Source organism: Penicillium odoratum, assembly GCF_028828045.1.
Source record: "Penicillium odoratum strain IBT 22623 chromosome Unknown utg000008l_segment0_segment0, whole genome shotgun sequence".
Classification (NCBI taxonomy): Eukaryota; Fungi; Ascomycota; class Eurotiomycetes; order Eurotiales; family Aspergillaceae; genus Penicillium; species Penicillium odoratum.
The window spans coordinates 512,246-532,273 of record NW_026643150.1 but is presented as its reverse complement, the minus strand read 5'-3'; the positions used below and the strand labels follow the sequence as shown (position 1 = coordinate 532,273).

Genomic DNA, 20,028 nt, shown 5'->3' with positions numbered 1-20,028 from the left:
GTGAGATGGGAACTTCGAGAGCTCAATGCGCGGAGGTGGGAGCGGTGGCTGAGGCGGTGGGTCACCTACCCGATGCCATCTGCCCATTTTCACATGCCAAGTTTGATAATTTTCAATTTGTGTACATAAGATTAACACGTAATTGCATATTGATCACCTGAAAATCTATATCTAAATATGAATTCCGTAGTCATCTGCTATTAAATGACTTATACCTTGTACTAACTTTGGAACATATACATTGTTGAAGGACAAAAAAAAGTATCTGGTGGGTCGATCTGGCCAGTCAATGCATAATGCTACCATGGATATCTAAGGTACTTACGGAGTAGAGGTAACTCCAAGTCCCGTCACATCTTCTCCCCTCACGTGATTAACCAGCGTGAAAGCGGTCAGCATCATCATCCGCGTTTAGAAGAACGAGAGCAATTCATGGATGAAAATCCATCTTCTGCGAATCTTAGCATGCTGATTCATCCCTAAATAACAAAACTTTTTGTCTCAATTTTTTATTTCTCTTCCTGAGTCTCCCGTTCTCATTCAGGTCTCTGTAATCCATGGCGCGGGGGCATGGAAGACAACGATGATGACTACTTCTCTGATGACTTCGATTCTCTGCCTCCCGGGACGCTGTTTGACCTAGAGCAAAATGCCGTTCAAGCTACCCAGGCACAGGCCAGTCAATACCAGCATCATTCGACAGCCTCAAATAACCCGACTTTCCATACGGTAACCGTCCACAACTCCGCGACCTTGCAACCGCCACCTCGTCTACATACCGGACTAACGAACGAATATGGCACATTGGAAGTTGGAGAATTACAAGCGGAGGTACATGAAAATGGAGATACCTCTATGGCTTTTTCAAATAGCTATCATGTGCCAGTCAAGGAGCACGGGCGCCCTGTCAACGGCGGGATGGACGATGCGATGGAGGTGGATGACCATGATCCCGGGAACGTCTCTGCGACAATTGCGCGTCTAGAACAGGTAGGCTCTTATAATTCACAGCTTGATCCATCATTAATGACCATTGCCAATATACAGCTCGAGCGAGAGAAAGAGCAAATGCGGCTTGAATTGATTGAGGCCAAAGCGCAGGTGCAATCGAAAGCCGGCGAGATTGCCATCATCCGATCCAAACAGGTGCACATGGCTGCAATGCATGACCAGCAGCTAGCAGCCCTGCGCAAGGCTCATGCGGAAGATGCAGCAAAATATAGAGAGACTACCGAAGCAGCGATGAGCGAAGGACGCGTGTTGGCGACAGAGAATATCTTCCTTCAACATGACTTAGCAGAGGAGGCACATCATTTACGCAATATCAAGTCGAAGCATCGACAGGCAGAGGCGCGTCCTCCCGTAACGCCTAAGAAATCTCGAGTCTTGCCATTTCGAGATGGTTTCGACGATGACGAGATCGCTGTAGTGTCGCCTAGCAAGTCCGCAACCCGGTCGAAACGAGCAACTCCGACTGTTCCCGGCAAGCGAAAACGACAGGCAAGCCTAGACAACCCAGCCGCGTTGCAGCTCAGCCCTGTCGGTGAGCTGATAATGGTTGACGCTCCTCCCGATGGTCCTGAACCAGACGACGAAGGGCTCGAATCGGGTGGACGTGAACAGCAAGTTACTAAATGCTTGTTAAATCACCGTATGCCTCCTGGCCAAGAAACCGATATCGAGGCTCTAGCAAGGATATCATTTCCCTCAGAACCAGCACGACCCATATCTAGCATGGTCTTAGACCGTCTGGCTCATTTGGACATGGGCAGCTATGTGGTGGAATATATCCATACCATCGGGCCACTTTGGCAGCGTGCGTTAACTGAGCGGTTCTATGAGCCTGTTCCTCGTTTTATGACGCTTGTGCGATACGTCCTTAAGATGAATGATATTCCACTTCCAAAGTTAATTAGTCCCTTGGTCTCTGCATTGCAAGATTCCGTTGAGGTCAACGCGGTTCCCCGATTTCGATATTCCCCCGCTGCACGGGGAAAGGGAAGAGCTCTTCGATCGATACCGACTCCACAGTCAGACTTGCAGCCACAGGTCGACTCGACCGAAGCTCTGCGCCTGCTGTATCATGTCGCAAGCGAATTGCTACATCTTCAAGATGCACTGAATGAATTTTGGCGGAATATCCGACATACCTTCATCCTCGTTATGTTACATCCTTCACAGCCACTAAAAGATATTGTTCTGATCGTGCATCTCTTAGCGACTAGTATTCGACCAGAATCTTTCGGACCACTCATGCCTTCAGATGGGGAACAGAACGATGTACAACGGTGGCTAGTCGACAGACTTTCCTGGATGTTCAGTGAGCCCGCCCAGCCGGATGAGGGTCTTGAACCTTACACCCCGCATGACATATGTGCAATGCGTCTGGAGGTTTTACTCCTGATGGAGTCTTTAGCATTCAACCCCGCTGCACCAACTCGGGAGCATGGTAGCGCTACCATTGCTGCTCATCCCACCGCGTTAGCGCGCCTCTTCAGATCCATGCACGACGAACTCGATGCGTTATACTCTTCGCCGCCTGAACAGGGGGTGCGATTTGCGTTAGTCAACGGACTGATGCGTTTGTTATTTGGAGTGATGCGCCGCCACGGGTCATCTGTTGACATGCAGGAGAAGCTGGCGCGTGTTTCAGGAAGCAAACAGAAACACCTAGTGGTCTTGACACGCTTGGCATTTTGCGACGGGTCTGTTCTCGAAGCCGGTATTGATGACGAGACTGTTGATATGGCCCACGAGCTGCTCGAGGAGTGGACTAATCCCCAAGAAGCTGATTCTTTGGCCGATGTTTTTCCTAGTTCTCGACGAGAATAATTTGAGGAATATTAAATGTAGGATTAAGATTTTGCATACTTGAGGCGTTGTATGGGTTTGGAGTTGATCATCTGCTTGTTTTGTTTTTTTATGGAGTTTCATGAGTCTGAGATACCAAAATCTAGTTTACGATATAGCGCATCCATATATACAACTATTCAATACAAATGTTTCATTTCAAAATTTTGTTTGAGGCCTTGCAGACAGCCAGCGACTATAACAACCCCTCTTTTACTTGTGTATACCGTAGACTTTTTGAACACGCATTCGAAACCTGCGCCTGACATTTCTTTCCCCCTTCTCCTTCCACTTCTCTTTGAGATATGGTAGGAGATCTGGTAGCAGACAGGGTAGGAGACTGGGTAGGTAAATGGTGTAGGAGGTACGGTAGAAACATTATTGTTCTAGGCGCCGCGCGCCGCGCGAAATGCGCGGCGGAAAGCCTCTAGTAGACTAAAGTATGTACAGTAGGATTCGAAAACACATTGGCTTTCTTTCCCAGTGCGCCCTTAGATCTCGCTAGACTGGATCTGGCCAGTCAAAGTCCCCACCATCATTTCTCGATATATTTCTTGTAGATCACCGAAATAACAGGTTCTGCCATGAGGCAGTCCATACTTACCGAAACGCCCCGTGGCCATACTATACTGTACATAATTCTTACCCTCACACGTGTCTTGGTGAATTTTGAGTTCGTTGGCCCGTGGTGGCCACTGGCGTATTTGGTGATTGTTGTTTATAGCACGCGTTCACGGTTACGTTGACGTCATTTTTAGGCAAAGATACATAGATCGCTCGAATTCTTTTTAACCCCGCCTTCTGTGTACACGATCCATAATTTCTCTGAAACATACAAACAATCTTTTCGCTCACAATGGCGGCCACAGTCGAAATAAACGATGCTATTTGTTGCGAGCTTCATACACAAGAAGTGGTAAGTGTTTAATGAATTTAGGACTACCTAGGATAAGTATCGCTGGGTCGTGGGGCAGTTTGATATTATGCGGTTCCCTAATCAAATTGTTACAGTGCGAGGACTGCGACTATGATGGTCGCGAGGAAAATGATGCATTCTATGGTGTAATATCCTTTCAACCCCGAATATTGTATCTTTTGGTATACTAACTTGACCCTAAGTTTGACGCTACAGATCGTGGCCCTTTGGAAATTCCCCCTTCCAGCCGGAACCAGAACGGTGTTTATGTATGCAACGAGCATAGAAATGAGGGTAAGTCCATCTTTCTATTGCCTATACTGAGAAGATCTCTCTTGCGAATGGAACTCTGACTTGGGTTGCCAATGTTTTCAAGCTTGCACTAAGTGCTTCAACTGGAAGAAGCAGATAACTCGTCTGAGGGCTGCAGCAAAAAAAGGCAGGAAGTAGAAGATATGTGGATACGAGAGATGCTACTACCACCAAACAATTGAAGTTAGAAAGGACTTTTATCTGGGAAGAAAGAGTTCATTACATCGGCGTTCAATACACTAAACCAGGTCTATTAGATGCGACGCCTTCAACGGCGCTCTATTCCAGTACTGCGAATCCAATATTTTTGGTTCGAACCAGACATGCCCTCTATATAGGTATAGATAAGTGTGGACAGATAATTTCGATATAGGAGTTTTCCAATTTATATGTACGTCTCTGAATACTAATATAATATGACTATATGGCCACGGGGCGTTTCGGTAAGTATGGTATGCCCCATGCCAGAGCCTGTTATTACGGTTATTTCGGTGATCTACCAGAAATATATCGAGAAATGATAGTGGGGACTTTGACTGGCCAGATCCAATCTAGCGCGGGCGCGCTGGGAAAGAAAGCCAGTGTGTTTGGAGGGGAAAATGTAGTGGTACTGCTGGATCGTGGTGCTCCGGTGGACGCCTAGATGAAAAGAATTGTTCGCGTGTAAATGGAAGAAGTGTACAGTAGTTATCGAAATCAGTCAGACCTCCACACTCTTGCGACTCCATTCCCGGAAAGCAAAACCGAAATACGCTAACCTTTCTAGCTTACCGTATAAGTTTGGCAAAACAGCCGTAGTAATGGCCTTACATGATGGATGAGTCATTGTAATAATACCGTAATGTTTCATGGCACCACGTGGAAACTTAGGGGAGCCTTGGCGATCTGGCATGTTCTCCAGCTTACTCACCCCCTTCCCACTCAGCCATATCGTCTCATCTTTGACACTGTCATATCGTATGATATATTATCCTATTTTGATTAGTCTCTCTTTATCCCTACACCGTTGTGGCACATCAATTCTTTGTGTGCACAATCAATTTAAGCCGTCTCCCTGAAACCCGACGCTGCCGTAGTATCAGATCAAATGGTTAGCGTTTTCGGGACGCCATGGACCCTTCCCTGCTAAAACCTCCATTCCTACCGGAGGCAACTATCTTTCCGCTTGACAATTGCACACCAGTCCAACCAAATGAAGAAGCAACACGGCATAGTCAGTCAAGTTCAACAACATTCTCGACTTTTCGGATGTACCTAGCAGCCTCATTCTCTGTACAAAACGAGGTGGGAGACGAGGTTGGCGTACAGAGAATCCAAGAAGAAAATGTCCGAAATTTTCTCGGAACAGACCTTAGACTTACTCGTTTGGACCGAGTTGAGCCCTATCTCAATTTTTGCGCTCAAAAAAAGCCTGCGCGGCCGTTACATGAATATTTTATGGAGAACCGTTCTATCACTGCGACGGAGAACGTGGGACTCCACCTAGTGTGTCCAGCAAAACGTATTTTTATCAAACCTATGCCAACATATCTTCTCCATTTCAAGTTTTGGGAAGAATACCTCTGTGAAGACGCCGAATTGCACAGGTGTGCCCTCGGTTTTGTTCTTTCTTACACATGGCTGATCAGGCATGAGAGCGATCTGAGATTTGCAAAAGCACTGCACCTACTTCCAAAAGAAATTGACTGGAAGAGCTGGACCAAATTCGTTGATTCATTTTTGCTGATCATAAGCGGAGGACTTTCGCACTCTTGTTCTTCGCTCTCCGTGCACAACCGGTATGCTTACGGCGAGATAAATCTACCCAAACTCAACACCATGTACAGATATTCCCCGGAAACGAATGGACTGGGAATTTATGTAACTGGGTATGGGCAGTTTTCAGCCTTTCTCGAGCGGAATTTTGCTTGGATGGGCCTGGGGTTCTTATACTTGGTCGCGATTCTGACGGCTATGCAGGTCGGCCTAGCAGCTGACCATTTCAAAGACAAAGACAGTTTAACTGGGCGTCAGGATCTTTCTCCATATTCTGCATTTTGCTTTCCGTTTTTATTCTGGCATTACCTATACTGCGCCATGCGCTGTATTTCGTTTTGTTTACATCTGGATTTATGCGTGACAGATAAATTTGATTGCATCGGCACTTCCCTCCACGGCCAGAATCATGCGTACAAGCGCTACAATCTATAGCTGAATTCCTGACTATGGAAGAACTGGTCGTTAATAGGTAAAGTCGATTTGATAAAAAGGGCCTTCGAGGGGTTCGAAAACATAGGTAGATAAAGAGTTAATATTGAGGAATAGAGTAATGAGTATGAGCTTTTGAAGATACTGTTTAGTGCGTCGCCGACTGACTTGATTTGTGGGAGCGTGGACGTTTCCAAATTGCTGCAAGTTCCTGTGGTTACAGTCAGCGTTCATTACATATGTAGTATTTAGAACATGGTACCTACCCTACCTTTCTTTCTGCCAGCGGGCAGAACTACTTTGTTCCAATACTAATGAACGGCCACTGTATTTTTGACCGTACGTTCGCTGCATTCAGCCTGCTCGGCTATTTCAGATGTGGTTACCCGCTCTGTATCATATCACGAGTGAAATATATTCTCGAACGGGGCAGCTTCAGCGCCATATTGTGTAGATAGCCTAGGACGATACTCCAGACGGCGAGTGAATGGCTGTTGACCCAACAGTCCGGAAGGAGCATCTCCTTGGTGGGGGCATCGAGGTTGCAACCTTCATGGCGTTACCTGTAAATTACCGTATCCTACGCTGTGTAAAACAAAGGTCTGTTTCTAGCATCAGAGGGGTTGCGAATAAACTTAATATTGGCTAGCCTGCTTCAGGATAGGGCTGCAATAACATTCTGACAGTGTATGCGGAGGAATCTGATTTCGAAATCGGCAGTATCGTTATACCTGCATGCCGGAAATGGCCTTCGGCAAAAACGCACGTATCCGTAGAACTGCGGAATATGCGCGAGAGAACAATCCTATCCTGTGTAGCGGGCAATATCTGCTATCTCTGATCACGATAGATTTTCGTTACTTATAAAGGGGCCTTGCTAAGTGGTACCTAACCTGACCTCTTGAACCCAGCGCGTTCGTTATATATAGATCCATCAACATATACAAGGTAGCATTAATTAAAATCAGACAGATTATGCAGATAATCATCTCGTAAATCGGCATTTTTTTCTATATCGCACGTTGTCGTGCAGCCTTTTTCGACTAATACTTAGCGACAAGAGCTATTCTAATACTAGAGGTTGTAATAATGGTCTGGAACTTCATCCCGAAGGAATACAGCTAACTCGTCGAGGTATAGACCGGGTTTCTCACATGAATAATTATTGAGGACTTCAACTATTAGGGGTGTCATAGTTCCTTTCCGACCTACTCAGGCTTAAGGGGCATTAATGCTGTCAAAATGTCTAAGTTTCTGCGGATATTGATAATGGTCAGCTGGTTACATTCAGCTTGTTGCGCCATTTCAGATGTCGTGAAGCACTGGTTCTCTGACATAACACGTATAAGAGCGAGCTATGCAGCAGAGAGCATTGGAGCCGTATCACGTTGAAATAGGGGTACTGAGCTGGGAAGACTTGAGCCTGTGATATATAGGGAAGTTGTTGAGTGAAGAGGGGAGAAAGCAGGGGCCGTTGAGATCGTGTGTGTATGCCGGTTTCGTGTAAAATACATCTGTCATATTCTGATTATCGTATTATAAATACAGCGACCATTACAAAAAGCGGTCTGAAATAAAAATCGAAATACATAATCCAATACATAAGAGCTCATGCATGGCGGATTTATTTTCCGGGAATGAACTTGCAAGAGTGTAGAGGCATAACTGTTTTCGAAAACTACTGTATCGAGTAAGATCAAATTAAATAAGAGTGAAATTCCCAGAGAGAGATATCGAAACGAGTGAGGGAAAGGGAAGAAGAGTGAGAGTAAAGAGAGTTGTATAATTCCAAAGTCAGACTATTTAAGGACCCATACTGTACTATGAGACAGACAGAATACAGAACTTATGGTATGTTTTTAAGAACGAACACAACACCAAGTGCGTAGGACCATTCAGTGCACGTGTACAGTAAAAATACTTGCAACGTCTACGAAGTACTTTGTGCTCTCTTCTCCAAGCTCGGGTCGTTGACCCAAGAATTGATGAAAAGAGATAGATTCCACAAGTGGAGAGTGCCAAAGAATACGCCTGTCAATGACCCGAAAGCCGTTGAACAAACCAGTCCGCCGCGCTGTGCAATGCAGGGACCAATCTGTGGTGGACCGCCTTCATGATCGCAGCCACCCAAACAAGGTAAGTATGAAGAAGAAAAGAGAAAGAGGAGGAAAACGCGAGGACACAAGAAATATTTATAGCCTCGAAATAAGGCGGTGAGATGGGTTCCATAAGCGAGGCAAAATCCCGCCAATTAGAATGAACTGGGTGGGTCTATCTTGATACCTCGTTCATCGGGCATAAACTTGGGCAATTGACGGAAAGTCACGTGGCATGGAAGTTTTGGGTGCTCAGGTCCAACAAGTTAAGCATCCACGATTGCCCCGATCACCACCCTCTTTCCCCGCGTCGCATTTAATTCTTCGCACTCGGCACTATGAGAAACAGGGCCAGCAACACCTTGTCCAAGGGGGTATGTCAATTGCACCAAAGTCCAACCAGTGGACAAAGCCGCTAACAATGTGGTCCGTCTAGAAAATCCGTCAATCATGGAGCAAGTACAACTTGTATAACCTGCAGCGATTCCGATCCCCAGGTACCGCGAACCGCACATTCTTCCAGCAAAAATGGACTGCCAAAGCCCTTGCCCGGGCCTACCACGGTGAACAGGTCCGCGAGGGTCAATGGAAGCGCATGTTCTCAAAGCGTATCCGTAGCGTTTTCCCCATGAACACTGCCGATCTCGCCATGGATGATGGATCCAAGGCGTCTGCTGGCCGAGGATCCGGTCTGCAATCAGAGGGAAAGCCCGTCAGTTCGCGCTTGGTCCCCTATACCCAGATGGCATTCGCTCCCCTGGAACGCCGATTGGATGTTGCTATATTCCGAGCACTGTTTGCTAGCAGTGCTCGGCAAGCTAGACAGTTTGTCATTCACGGTGCGGTTACTGTGAATGGCCAGAAGGTATGTTGAACCAATCGAGTCTGCTTGAGTCAGTCGCATATTAATCTATTTCGCTTTTAGATGAGACACCCCAGCTACCTTCTCAACCCCGGCGATCTCTTCCAGGTCGACCCGGAGCGTGTCATGTTCGCTACCGGTGCTCCTAAGACTAAATTCGAGCGACGAGAGGCCCGCCAACTGAAGCAGAAGGACAGTGAGAATGAAGAGGCCAATGCCGAGACCGAGACCGAGACCAAGCCAGAGACCGAGGAGAAGCAAGAGAAGGAGAGCACCAAGGATACCCTTAAGGCCTTGATGGCCCAGGCCAAGACTATCATGTCGACAGACAAGGATGTGCTCCCGGCAAAGCGCAAGCAGGAACTGCGCGGCTTCCAGAAGGCCGTGCGCCGTGTGTTGTCCCGCTCCGAGACCAGCACCATCCTCACAGACAGCCTGGAATCACAGTTCTCCGAGCTCACTTTGATGCTAAAGGCGACCCGTGCTGAGAAGAAATCCAAGGACAACAAGAAGTCCAAGGACCAACCAGCCAAGGAGGAGACCACTGTGGTACCCAAGGAATCTGAAGAGGCTGGCAACAAGCTATCGGAGGCCTTCCAGAAGGCTGCCGAGGGCGGCGAGATTGACGCCTCTGAATTGTCTGATGAGGAATTTGACGTCCTCCGCCGTGCTCTTACTCAGATGCGTGACAACCCCATTGACCACTCCAAGCCCTACGCCACCCCTTGGCGGCCACGAGAGTACATGTCTGCCTTTGCTTTTATCCCACGCTACCTTGAGGTCAACCAGAATATTTGTGCCGCTGTATATCTGCGTCACCCCGTTGCCCGCCCGGGCTCCGCGGAAGTGCCCACTCCCTTCGGCGAGTCGGTTAGCACCCCGGCCTATGGCTGGTACTTGAGGAGACGGTGGTAGAGGGGACATTCATGATATTATAAGCACCTCTACACCCATATCTTCCTGTTTCTATTATTGTCCTCCCATCCGTTTCCCTCGAGTGTATTACTGGGTCTCTTTCATATTTACCCCCTGCATATCTCCTCTGGTGCTCATGTTGACCATGGTGTTGGTGCCTTCTTTGCTTTTTGTTTCCAGGGTTTCCTGGCCTCTGTACCAACATAACCATGATGGTTTGTAAATGGATATATCAACATTTCGATCTACAATCCTACATGCATAATCATTCCAATGCTCTAGGTATTTGTCACTTGATAAGCATTATCTAAGGAAGATTGTAAAGTAGTAAAAGTTATCTCTGGCATCGATTCCACACGTCTTTGGATATCACCCTGTACATCTCGCTTTTCAAAAACAAGACCAATCAAGACCAATCAAGCCCAAGTATCGAATCATCTAATAATACAATTCATACAAAACCGATCATAAAATCTTTCAGCAAATCTCCGACAACTCCTCCTCCGCCTTCTCCAGAACCCAAGTCCGCCCTAAGAACCACTCAAAGTAGAATCCCCGATTGATCTCAGGCACTCGGCAGTATGTTTGGATAATATTATCCACCAGAGAACCCTCAACCTGCCACTTCTGGAGCTCATCGGGCGTGATCCTAAAGTAGCGTAGACCCTGATAAAGTCTCACGAGGTTACTCTTTTCCCTGATCGTGTCAAGTTCGTCAAAGCCGAATTCTGCTAGGACTTGTAAGTCCGTGGGTATGAAGTCCCAGATCACGCTTTGATAGAGACGCTCTGCAGAAGAGAGAGATGGTGGGTAAATGGTATTGTCATGGTAGAGGTCGTCCAAGGTTAAAATGAAATTTAGCTTGGGGCTTTCCTTTCGAGGAGTTAGTGGGCGGTGATTGCTTTTCTCCAAGGTTCGGTATCTTACTTGTTCGATTGGAGGTGGTGAATTGGAGATTGAGTCGGTGGCGGGTTGTCCAGGTGAACAATATTCGTGGTGTTCTGCTTCTTCGTGATCTTCATCTTGGTCTTCTTCAAGATAAGGCGACTGGTAGGGGGACTTGATGGAGGGATCCATTGCTGTCAGCTCAGAGAGGTGAAGAGAGGCGAGGGAGAGAAATGAGAGCAAAGGTTGTGCTTGTCTAAAAGCAACATTATACTAGAAGGCGAGGAAGTTGCAACTATGCCTTGTAAGTAGTAGGGCAGGAGTCAACGTGCTTGCTATAGCGAAACAGTGAAGTCTGTATATTGATCTTGATCCTTTCAATCTTGTGTATGCCTCATATTCGACACATATAGATGACTCTATTATGATTTTATTCGAAAAGGTATGGATTTGTTTTCATAGTTCACGGGTATCAACATCGATACATATTTACTTGGATTCGGAAATGAAAATCAAGACAGATATAATCAACATATAAGTAATTACTATTTAGCCATATAATTACGGAGTATAACTATAACGAGTAAGTTGTGATTAGTACTGTATACTCTGTACTCTCGATAATGATTTCATATGCCTGATTGACCCACTTGTGGTTACGCGGCATTCCGCATCACCGCGTAAAAACACAGCCTTACGTCGATCATGATTGGAACATTCGGGTGGAGCCTAATCGATTTCATGTTGATTTATTGAAATTCTTACGACTTCGACCTGAATTTTCTGTACGTCAGTGGCTGGAATAAACTGTTATAATCCTGAGCTTTTGCTGCAGATCTTCAACCTACCTTAGGCATCACTCTCCTGCCATGACTTGGCCCAAGTGTAATTCCACTGAGGAGGATATCACCAGTAGGTCTAGAACTTTGTTTCCCCTTTCTCCAGATTCTGACTCTCTCTAGTCCATGAGGCCGATCTCTGGGATGGTGGTATCACCTTCCATGAGCTATGTGTGATTCTTTGCGCCATCTTCACAGTACTGGCTTTTATCCTCGCCGGTATTATTATGATCGGTCATGCTACTCACTACAGCAACCCCAATGAACAGCGATAGTAAGTCGTCGTGTATCGCATCATGAGTCCCTTCCTAATTTCTTTCAGCATTATTCGTATCCTGTTTATGATCCCCATCTATGCCATATCTTCTTTTCTCTGTGTCTACTTCTACAGACACTCGGTCTACTTTGAGCTGATTGGCGACTGCTACGAGCCATTTGCGATTGCTTCCTTTTTCACATTGCTCTGCTCCTATATTGCGCCTGATCTGCACGCGCAGAAGGAGTATTTCCGAGGCATCGAGCCAGTCAACTGGGTTTGGCCGATGAATTGGATGCAGAAATGCTTCTGTGGTAACCGCGATAAAGGCAAGCTGCGGAGGCCTCGCAGTGGGCTGACATGGTTTAATGTATGACAACCCCACCTTCGAAGAAACAGTGGTAACAGGCTAACGTGACACAGGTCATCTGGATTGGTGTCTTCCAATACTGCTTCTTGCGAGTGATCATGACAGTCATCGCTGTTGCAGCCGAGGCCGATAATCGCTATTGCGAGGATTCAGATAGTCCATACTACGCCCATGTTTGGGTAAGTCTACTTATTTGATTAACCAAACTCCAACCTCGTTAACGGATTTCAGGTTTTGGTTATCGAGTCAATTGCCGTCACCATTGCCATGTATTGCTTGATCCAATTTTACATCCAGATTAAGGGAGACATTGCGCATCACCGGCCTTTCCTCAAGATTCTCTGCATCAAGCTTGTGATTTTCCTTTCGTTCTGGCAATCGGTTAGTCCTCATGTCCACCCTTCACTATTCCCTCTTTAAAGCGTCTCTAATGATCTGAAAAGACGATCATCGACTTCCTAACCTCGTCGGGAACGATTAAATCATCCGCCAAAGTTCAGCTCTTCGACTGGAACAATGCGTTGCCTAATCTCCTCATCTGTATTGAGATGTTCCTCTTCGCCATTTTGCACTTCTGGGGATTCCCCTGGCGTGAGTATATCCTCAACAAGGGAGACATCATGAGCAACGGAACTGATCAACGTTACTACGGTGGATTCCTGGGAATCAAGGCATTCCTTGATGCGATGAATCCATGGGATCTGATCAAGGCCACCGCTCGTGGGTTGCGCTGGTTGTTTGTTGGTCGCAAGACACGCGAGGCCGATCCTAGTTACGAAATGTCGAAACGTGTACCCAGCGATGGCTCTGAAGTTCCGGTGGTTTGAGCGATTGACAGATCATGATTTATGACTATGCGATCGGGGTTTACCTTTGAAGTAAATTTGAGGTCTATTGAGACTGTTGAAGCACGCTTCATATATGCTCATGCATTTAAATTAATTTTGAATGGCTGGTTTCAAGGCCAATACTCTTAATGCTACGAGCGATAGAATCGATATAAATTGCGTGATTGAATTCATTCATATTTTTAGAAACTATGATCTGTCCATCTGCCTATTTTCTACTTGGAATTCCGAAATACTAGTATAACATGAAGTGGAGCTAAGTAAATTACAAGCCAAAATTACCAAATACCGACCTAAAATTACTTGAATTTGCAAAACTTTCTCAACTGATTTGCACTTTCCTTTTCCCCGCGATTGACGACCAAAAGCTTGATAAGGGTCGGGGCCGATCAGCAATCCAAGTATACAGAGCTTCAATCTCATAGACCCACCAAATACTGCGAAAACCTCAATACCAGCATTTGAACCAGGGAAATAACTGGCAAATTACATCCCAGCACCACATCAATGCAACTATCACCAGAATACACCTCTCCCACACCACCGACAAATGTCCTAGCAGACTCGGAGACACCACATCCAAGTCCCCAATCACCATCCGTATCGGTAATAATCCACAACAAACCAATGCCGCAAATTCCACTACCTACCACCCAGTCCCAGTCCCAATTCCAGTCCAAGTCCCCAGAACAAGGACATACATATTTAAGCAAAAAACGACCGCGCCAAAGCTCAGCTGAAGAAGACCGCGATACAACCCGCAAACACGGCAAAAGATTAACAACCCGCGAAGAAGTCTCCCTCTTCGAAATTTGCATCCGCCACGCCCCAACATTCGGTAAACGAAGCGACATCTGTAACTGGTGGCGCGGTGTAGCAGAGGAATTCACACGCGCGCATGGGCGGCCGTATTCCTGGCACTCGGTGCGACGGAAGGTGGAGATTGTCACGAGGCAGCGAGTGAAGTTCCTCGAGGATAAAGGACAGCAGGATCCTGGATCTGGAACTGGATCTTTGCCGCAGATTTCGGAGGCTTCAATGAATCCGGAATGGTGTGCTGTTTTGGATCTGTGGACTCCTACTTGGGTACGGTTCCAAGAGGCCGAGGCGATCAGGATCGAGAAGCGGGATGAGATGATTCGGCGGAGGAGGTCGCAGGCTTCGCTGCAGCAGGGGAGGGAGGAGTCGCATTCTGAGGGACATGGTGTTGGTCATGGTGGGACGGAGGAGGGTGAGACGCTTCATGAAGATCGAAGAGCCACGGTTGCTCCGCCGGTTGCGTATCAGTTTCTCTCTTTACCAGCTGGTGTGAAACTTCCTCCTGGGTTTGAATCTATGTACTCAAACTCCTCACTACCAGCGATACGGCCGCGAATGCCGAACAATCCGCCAAATAAAGGCACAGTGAATACGATGGAAACGTTGCGCAAACTTAACATGAGTCCAGATCGACAGGCCTCGCCAGTGCTTTCGCCTCTGGTACAAGCAGCCTCCGAGTCTAGTGCCAGTCTCTCGGATACAGAACACCGGACAAACGTGTCTGGATCCGGATCTCTTGATATCGAGCGGATCAAGGAAGAATTGCGTCGGGAGATGCAAGTTGAGATAAGAAGGGAATTGGACCGGGACCGTGCTGTCTTCCAAGCGAAGCTGGATTCTGTGCAAAGGACCCAGGAGATGATTCTTCAGATGCTGCGACAGCAGCGGTCTTAGGCCAATGTTTTGGTCTTTTCTCTGTCGCGATATAGTGGATTCCCGGTTATTTGTATATCCTCTCTTGTCTTTTATGATACCCAATACACAGGCATAGGCGTTTATAATTTAAATATTCATCAACTATCAAACTGTAGCTGTAGCAAGTCCAAAAGTATTGTACGCCTCTGAAAGTTGCTGAAGTGGCATTACTGTGCCCTACAAATTCATAGTTGAACCAAAATGATGACATTTGCTCTACTCTAAAAACAAGGGCAAGGACAAAACAAAGAAAAGAGTAGTCATCGGCTAAATTACAGAATAGTGATAGTGGAACGCGGATGCACTGTCATCCTCGATCCGAAGGGGAATAATACCCAAAGCATTAACTCTTTTAGATCCGGGTAAAGCCAAGATCTAGATCGCTACCGTGCAGCTTTCGGGAGATTGAGACATCTAGTAGTAGAAGGTCTCGTCGACGGTACGACCACGCATCCACTTGGGCTCGGAGCCACGGACGTAGATGTCCTCGAAGAGGTTGCGGGCAGAGTCCTCGGGGAAGGCCATCTGCTCAGCCTCGGCGACCTCGGCGTCGACGTAGGCGCGGGCGGCCTTGTCGATGCTCTTGAGCTCCTCCTCGGGGACGCCCCAGTCGAGCATCTTCTGCTTGAGGCCGGCGATGGGGTCGTTGGTGCTGCGCATGCGCTGAATCTCCTCACGGCTACGGTAGGTGGTACCGGGGTCGGACATGGAGTGACCACCGTAACGGTAGGTGACGTACTCCATGACGAGAGGGCCATTGCCAGAGATGGCGTAGTTCTTACCGTACTGAACGGCGGCCTTGGTGGCCAGAACGTCCATGGCGTTGACCTTAAGACCGGGGATGTACTGACCACGCTTGTAGTACTCGGTCAGGGCGGAGGAGCGGGCGGCGGAGGTACCCATACCGTACTTGTTGTCTATTCCGTGTTAATTCTGCGATTCCAAGTTACGCTTCAACTGGGGTAAACCTACTCTCACAACCGAACAGGACGGGGAGGTTCCACAGCTTGGCCATGTTGAAAGCCTCGAAGACCTGACCCTGGTTGGAAGCACCATCACCGTAGAGGACAATGGAGGTGTTGGGCTGCTCGTTGTACTGCTGAGCAAAAGCGAGACCGGCACCGACGGGCACCTGGGCGCCGACAATACCGTTACCACCGTAGAAGTTCTCGGCGAACATGTGCATGGAACCACCCTTGCCGTACGCAATACCCTCGCGGCGACCCAAGAGCTCACCAATGATGGACTTGACGGTACCACCGCGCATCAAAGCGAAACCGTGGCAACGGTAAGAAGTGATAACCTTGTCCTGTCTGTTGATAGCGTGCTCAATACCGACAGCAACGGCCTCCTGACCGGTGGACAGATGGCAGAAACCCCGGATCTTCTTCTCCTTGTACAGGCGGTCGGCGGCCATCTCCATACGTCTGCAGGAATCAAGGAATTAGCACGTATGCACGTGTATAGAGAAAGCTCCTAGTGGTAGGCGCATACCTGACCGCGACCATGTCGTGATACATGGTCTTCAGCTCCTTCTTAGTGGTCTCCAGAGTGTATGGGGGCGGGTCGAGCTCGTAGGTCTCGAAGCTCTCGTCGGAGAGGCGGACGGTGAACGGCTTGTCATCCTCCTGTGCAGCGCAATCACCAGAATCAGCATTGAGTCCGACAGTGATTGGCGGGGGTTTCCCAGTTTTCCGGACGGGCTCAACAAACCTGCGGGATGTTTTCGGCGTGCGCAGAGGCGGCGTCGGTGGTGACGGAGCGACGGGTCAAGGGGGCGAAGGCCTGACGGCGCAGAGGCGCAGCCTGGCGGACTGTGGAACGGAAGAGCATGGTGGAGGATGACCCAATTGTATATGGGAGAAGGGATGGGGGAGATAGCGATACTTTTCCGATGAGATGTTGGGAGCAAACTTTCCCGATTACTTAAGCGTTTCCCCTTCGGGAGCCGCCGGTGTAGATAACTGCAAACAGACCAAACTCGGAGCTTCCCTTTGTATAGATCAGATCATTTTTCTACCCAGGAAGCTTGAATTATTAAAGAAAGGATATCGGTTAGGGAAGGAAAGTGATGATTTAATTTGTTTCAGCTGTTGGGTGAAATTTGATTGTGATAGAGTCGATCAGTCCATCTATTCCAAGTTCGGAAAACAGTAGAGGTACTTCTTGCTCAACAGCTACAATGCTTCTTTGGAAGACTTGGAAAAACCTCCCAGGAACAGTCGATGAAGATGAAATATCAGACGAATGTTTGATAACAATAAACTCCAGGTCCGAGCCTTCCTCGAATACTCCGAAAGTTCCGATCAATACACCAGTTGGGCTACTACGGCTGATAACCTTGACCGCCGCGTGTACCCGCGCGGCGTCCAGTTCGTGATTCATGACGGCAATCATAACAATAGCATTTGTTGTTGCAAATGAATATAGATATATCAACTGTGTGTCGAATGGATTCTCAACTGGTACAGTAGGAGAGTGTTTGAGATTCAGACAGGGCAGGAGATACTTTAGACGATGGTGTACCTCACATGCAGGTGCTAGGTAGACTAAATAGATGGCGGATAAGTAGAACGATTTGGAGACCATGGATTTGCATGAAAGTCCGAAGACATCAGATTCCCAGATTTCTGGACTTAGGAACTCTTGATCAGGAATGAAAAACTGTTGTCCTACCGTGTGCGTCAATTTTCCCCAGGCACGGTAGTAAAGTAGGTAGATGTTCAGGCCACATAACCCCTCAAGTGCTTATCATATAGCACTTGAACCACACGGATCGCAGCCACGAAATATTGACTTGGATTCCAAACGAGCCAATCATTTCCGTGCATAGTAAAAACCAATAGCGCAAATTAATGGGGCAGAAAGACCATTGTGTATCAATCACATCAGTCCCAGCCACGCTAAATCGACGCCTTGATCAGTCAACTCGCATATTTACTTCCCCTCACTGACACCCACGAGGGAATGCATCAATTCATAAAGATTTAACATGTGAAAATATCAAAAGACGTAGGGTTGCAACGCTCCATTTGAACAACACGACCCGTCGCATTTCCGCCGGTGATTATCATTGCGTGTTGTGATGCAGAATATAGTTTTGCTTCACACCTGCATATCCAAGGCTCAAGGACCTGACAGAGCTAAAATTGGAATTTAAGCATAGCGGAAAAACCGAGTGCCTGAAATGGCCTATTCTACGGAGACATATCTTCCAAATACTCGATTTCTAGTCCCAGTTCCATGGTTCGTCCTGCTCGGCGATATCCTAGATAGAATCGCGTGGGCCACGGATGTATTCCGAATATTGACGCTCCACTCGCATGGGGCTCCGGGGCGTGAACCAAACAGGGTCGCGGATTTCAGCTAGCCATATACAGCAAGGTCACGAATACACAGTTCTTTGCAGTCTACTCCGTAATCCCGACTGAATTCCACATAAATTCCCAGAAAACTCTAGTTGGAATACCATGGTAGAGCCGCAAATCGCATCCGAGGTGAAACGCCGAGCGAGCTAGTAGAATATCGGTCCACCTTGCCTAAAAGGGGATTAAAATAACAAACAAGGTGGCCAAGAGCTTGATGGTCTGGACTCTCTAGTTGGCCTATCCCGGTAAGCCGGAACCTCGCTTTTTAAAAGCCCGGCTTTTCCGGTGGTCAAATAGTAGGTTCTTGTAGAAGTTTCAAGTCGACCCTAGCATTTTCAAAGGTTGATCAGTCTCTTTGTGGAAGGAGCTTTCAGATGGTGGATCTTTCTGGATATGGATGTGACAAAATAATTAGAAATCGGATGATTTTCTTTGTGATACAGCAAGATGGTTGGAAGATGTATGACATTGACTGCTAGTGGAGAGAAGTGACTGGGATCCTGAAACGTGCTCTGCCTTGTCACCTGTTTCTTCAGCTATATGAGACTCGGCTACTGCAAAGGTCGATCGCTTTATTAGGTAAAATTATACGGTCGCGTCGGCCAGTCCAATCAAGAAACTGAATCTATATCGTACTTAGTCCGTTGCAGTAGTCTAGGAGAGGTATTCGCGCATTGAAGCTAAGACATACCCGCATAGACAAAACTTGGGCACCTGGGCACCTACATATGCACGATTTATCTACAACCCCAAGCTGCAACTTGAATCAACACAATAGACCATGGCAGCGGCGGGTTAACCTGAGTCCTATGCATCTACTTCCTGCACGGACTAGCTCCCGTGAATAGGACCGACGTCCACGCGGTTTCACTTTCAAACCTTAATTGTTTTCCGCAGTAATGGACATGACAGGATTGAAGCAGCATTTCTGACTTAGGACAAGCGCACATGTCCCAGGTGGATACTTGGTTGATGTTCATGTCCTGAAACGCCGGCTTCATGATTTCACCTGAGCACGGACGAACGCGTATGGAAAAGGAAGCCCATAACGGTTAAAAATCGGGGTGGGTTGATAAGTGGGACAAAGAGAGAAAATGACAGTGGATAAATTATCCTAATCCTTTTGTTGTATGACACTTGGTGACTCTGCAAGTATGAGCTCGAGTGGAGAACCGGATGGGCGAAGAACGGTGTGCATATCCCCACTTTGCAAGGCATTCAACGGCGACGATCATGCATGCCGCAGGGCGCGTAAACAATGGCTGAGTTTTGGGGACTAATATAGCTTGGAAGGTCATTTTGAGTTTCATTTAGGTTTGTACTTGCATGATCTGAGTATATCTGAATAGTAGGACTTTGTACGCGAGCGTATGTTCTTATTTTTGGTGCAAATAATAGGAGAGTCTAATCATCTAATACCGGGGGCAAAAAGGGGGGCATTGTCATATGAGTTCGGCAATAGTGGTGACGATCGGAGGTTCCGATGGATCAATCAATTTCTGCAGGGCACGGATTGACAGCTCAGGGGATGCGGAGACACTCTACATCTCGCACGAAACCGGCACGTACACGTCAAACTACGTATCTACA

At 47.4% G+C, this 20,028-nt stretch overlaps 7 protein-coding genes across 7 annotated transcripts; 5 read left to right on the top strand and 2 right to left on the bottom strand.

Annotated features, from left to right (window-relative positions):
- Positions 1–570: 570 nt before the first annotated feature.
- Positions 571–2,832, top strand: N7520_010420 (uncharacterized protein; the record flags this gene model as incomplete). Its single annotated transcript, XM_057144353.1, has 1 exon — positions 571–2,832. One exon carries the CDS (start codon positions 571–573, stop codon positions 2,830–2,832), a length of 2,262 nt encoding a protein of 753 aa, XP_056990107.1.
- Positions 2,833–3,706: 874 nt separating this feature from the next.
- On the top strand, positions 3,707–4,178 carry N7520_010419 (uncharacterized protein; the record flags this gene model as incomplete). The annotated part of the gene is made up of 3 exons (XM_057144352.1): positions 3,707–3,766; positions 3,862–3,912; positions 4,095–4,178. 3 exons carry the CDS (start codon positions 3,707–3,709, stop codon positions 4,176–4,178), a joined length of 195 nt encoding a protein of 64 aa, XP_056990106.1.
- A 4,521-nt stretch (positions 4,179–8,699) lies between these two features.
- Positions 8,700–10,138, top strand: N7520_010418 (mitochondrial 37S ribosomal protein uS4m; the record flags this gene model as incomplete). Its single annotated transcript, XM_057144351.1, has 3 exons — positions 8,700–8,735; positions 8,798–9,226; positions 9,287–10,138. The coding sequence occupies 3 exons, from the start codon at positions 8,700–8,702 to the stop codon at positions 10,136–10,138; spliced, it is 1,317 nt and encodes a 438-aa protein (XP_056990105.1).
- A 477-nt stretch (positions 10,139–10,615) lies between these two features.
- On the bottom strand, positions 10,616–11,215 carry N7520_010417 (uncharacterized protein; the record flags this gene model as incomplete). The annotated part of the gene is made up of 2 exons (XM_057144350.1): positions 10,616–11,011; positions 11,066–11,215. 2 exons carry the CDS (start codon positions 11,213–11,215, stop codon positions 10,616–10,618), a joined length of 546 nt encoding a protein of 181 aa, XP_056990104.1.
- Positions 11,216–11,892: 677 nt separating this feature from the next.
- Positions 11,893–13,315, top strand: N7520_010416 (OSTA/TMEM184 family protein; the record flags this gene model as incomplete). Its single annotated transcript, XM_057144349.1, has 6 exons — positions 11,893–11,935; positions 11,986–12,136; positions 12,185–12,488; positions 12,542–12,667; positions 12,720–12,869; positions 12,932–13,315. The coding sequence occupies 6 exons, from the start codon at positions 11,893–11,895 to the stop codon at positions 13,313–13,315; spliced, it is 1,158 nt and encodes a 385-aa protein (XP_056990103.1).
- A 528-nt stretch (positions 13,316–13,843) lies between these two features.
- Positions 13,844–15,049, top strand: N7520_010415 (uncharacterized protein; the record flags this gene model as incomplete). Its single annotated transcript, XM_057144348.1, has 1 exon — positions 13,844–15,049. One exon carries the CDS (start codon positions 13,844–13,846, stop codon positions 15,047–15,049), a length of 1,206 nt encoding a protein of 401 aa, XP_056990102.1.
- A 435-nt stretch (positions 15,050–15,484) lies between these two features.
- N7520_010414 (pyruvate dehydrogenase (acetyl-transferring) subunit E1 alpha) lies at positions 15,485–16,903 on the bottom strand (the record flags this gene model as incomplete). The annotated part of the gene is made up of 4 exons (XM_057144347.1): positions 15,485–15,987; positions 16,043–16,497; positions 16,565–16,698; positions 16,784–16,903. 4 exons carry the CDS (start codon positions 16,901–16,903, stop codon positions 15,485–15,487), a joined length of 1,212 nt encoding a protein of 403 aa, XP_056990101.1.
- Between the last annotated feature and the right edge of the window lie 3,125 nt (positions 16,904–20,028).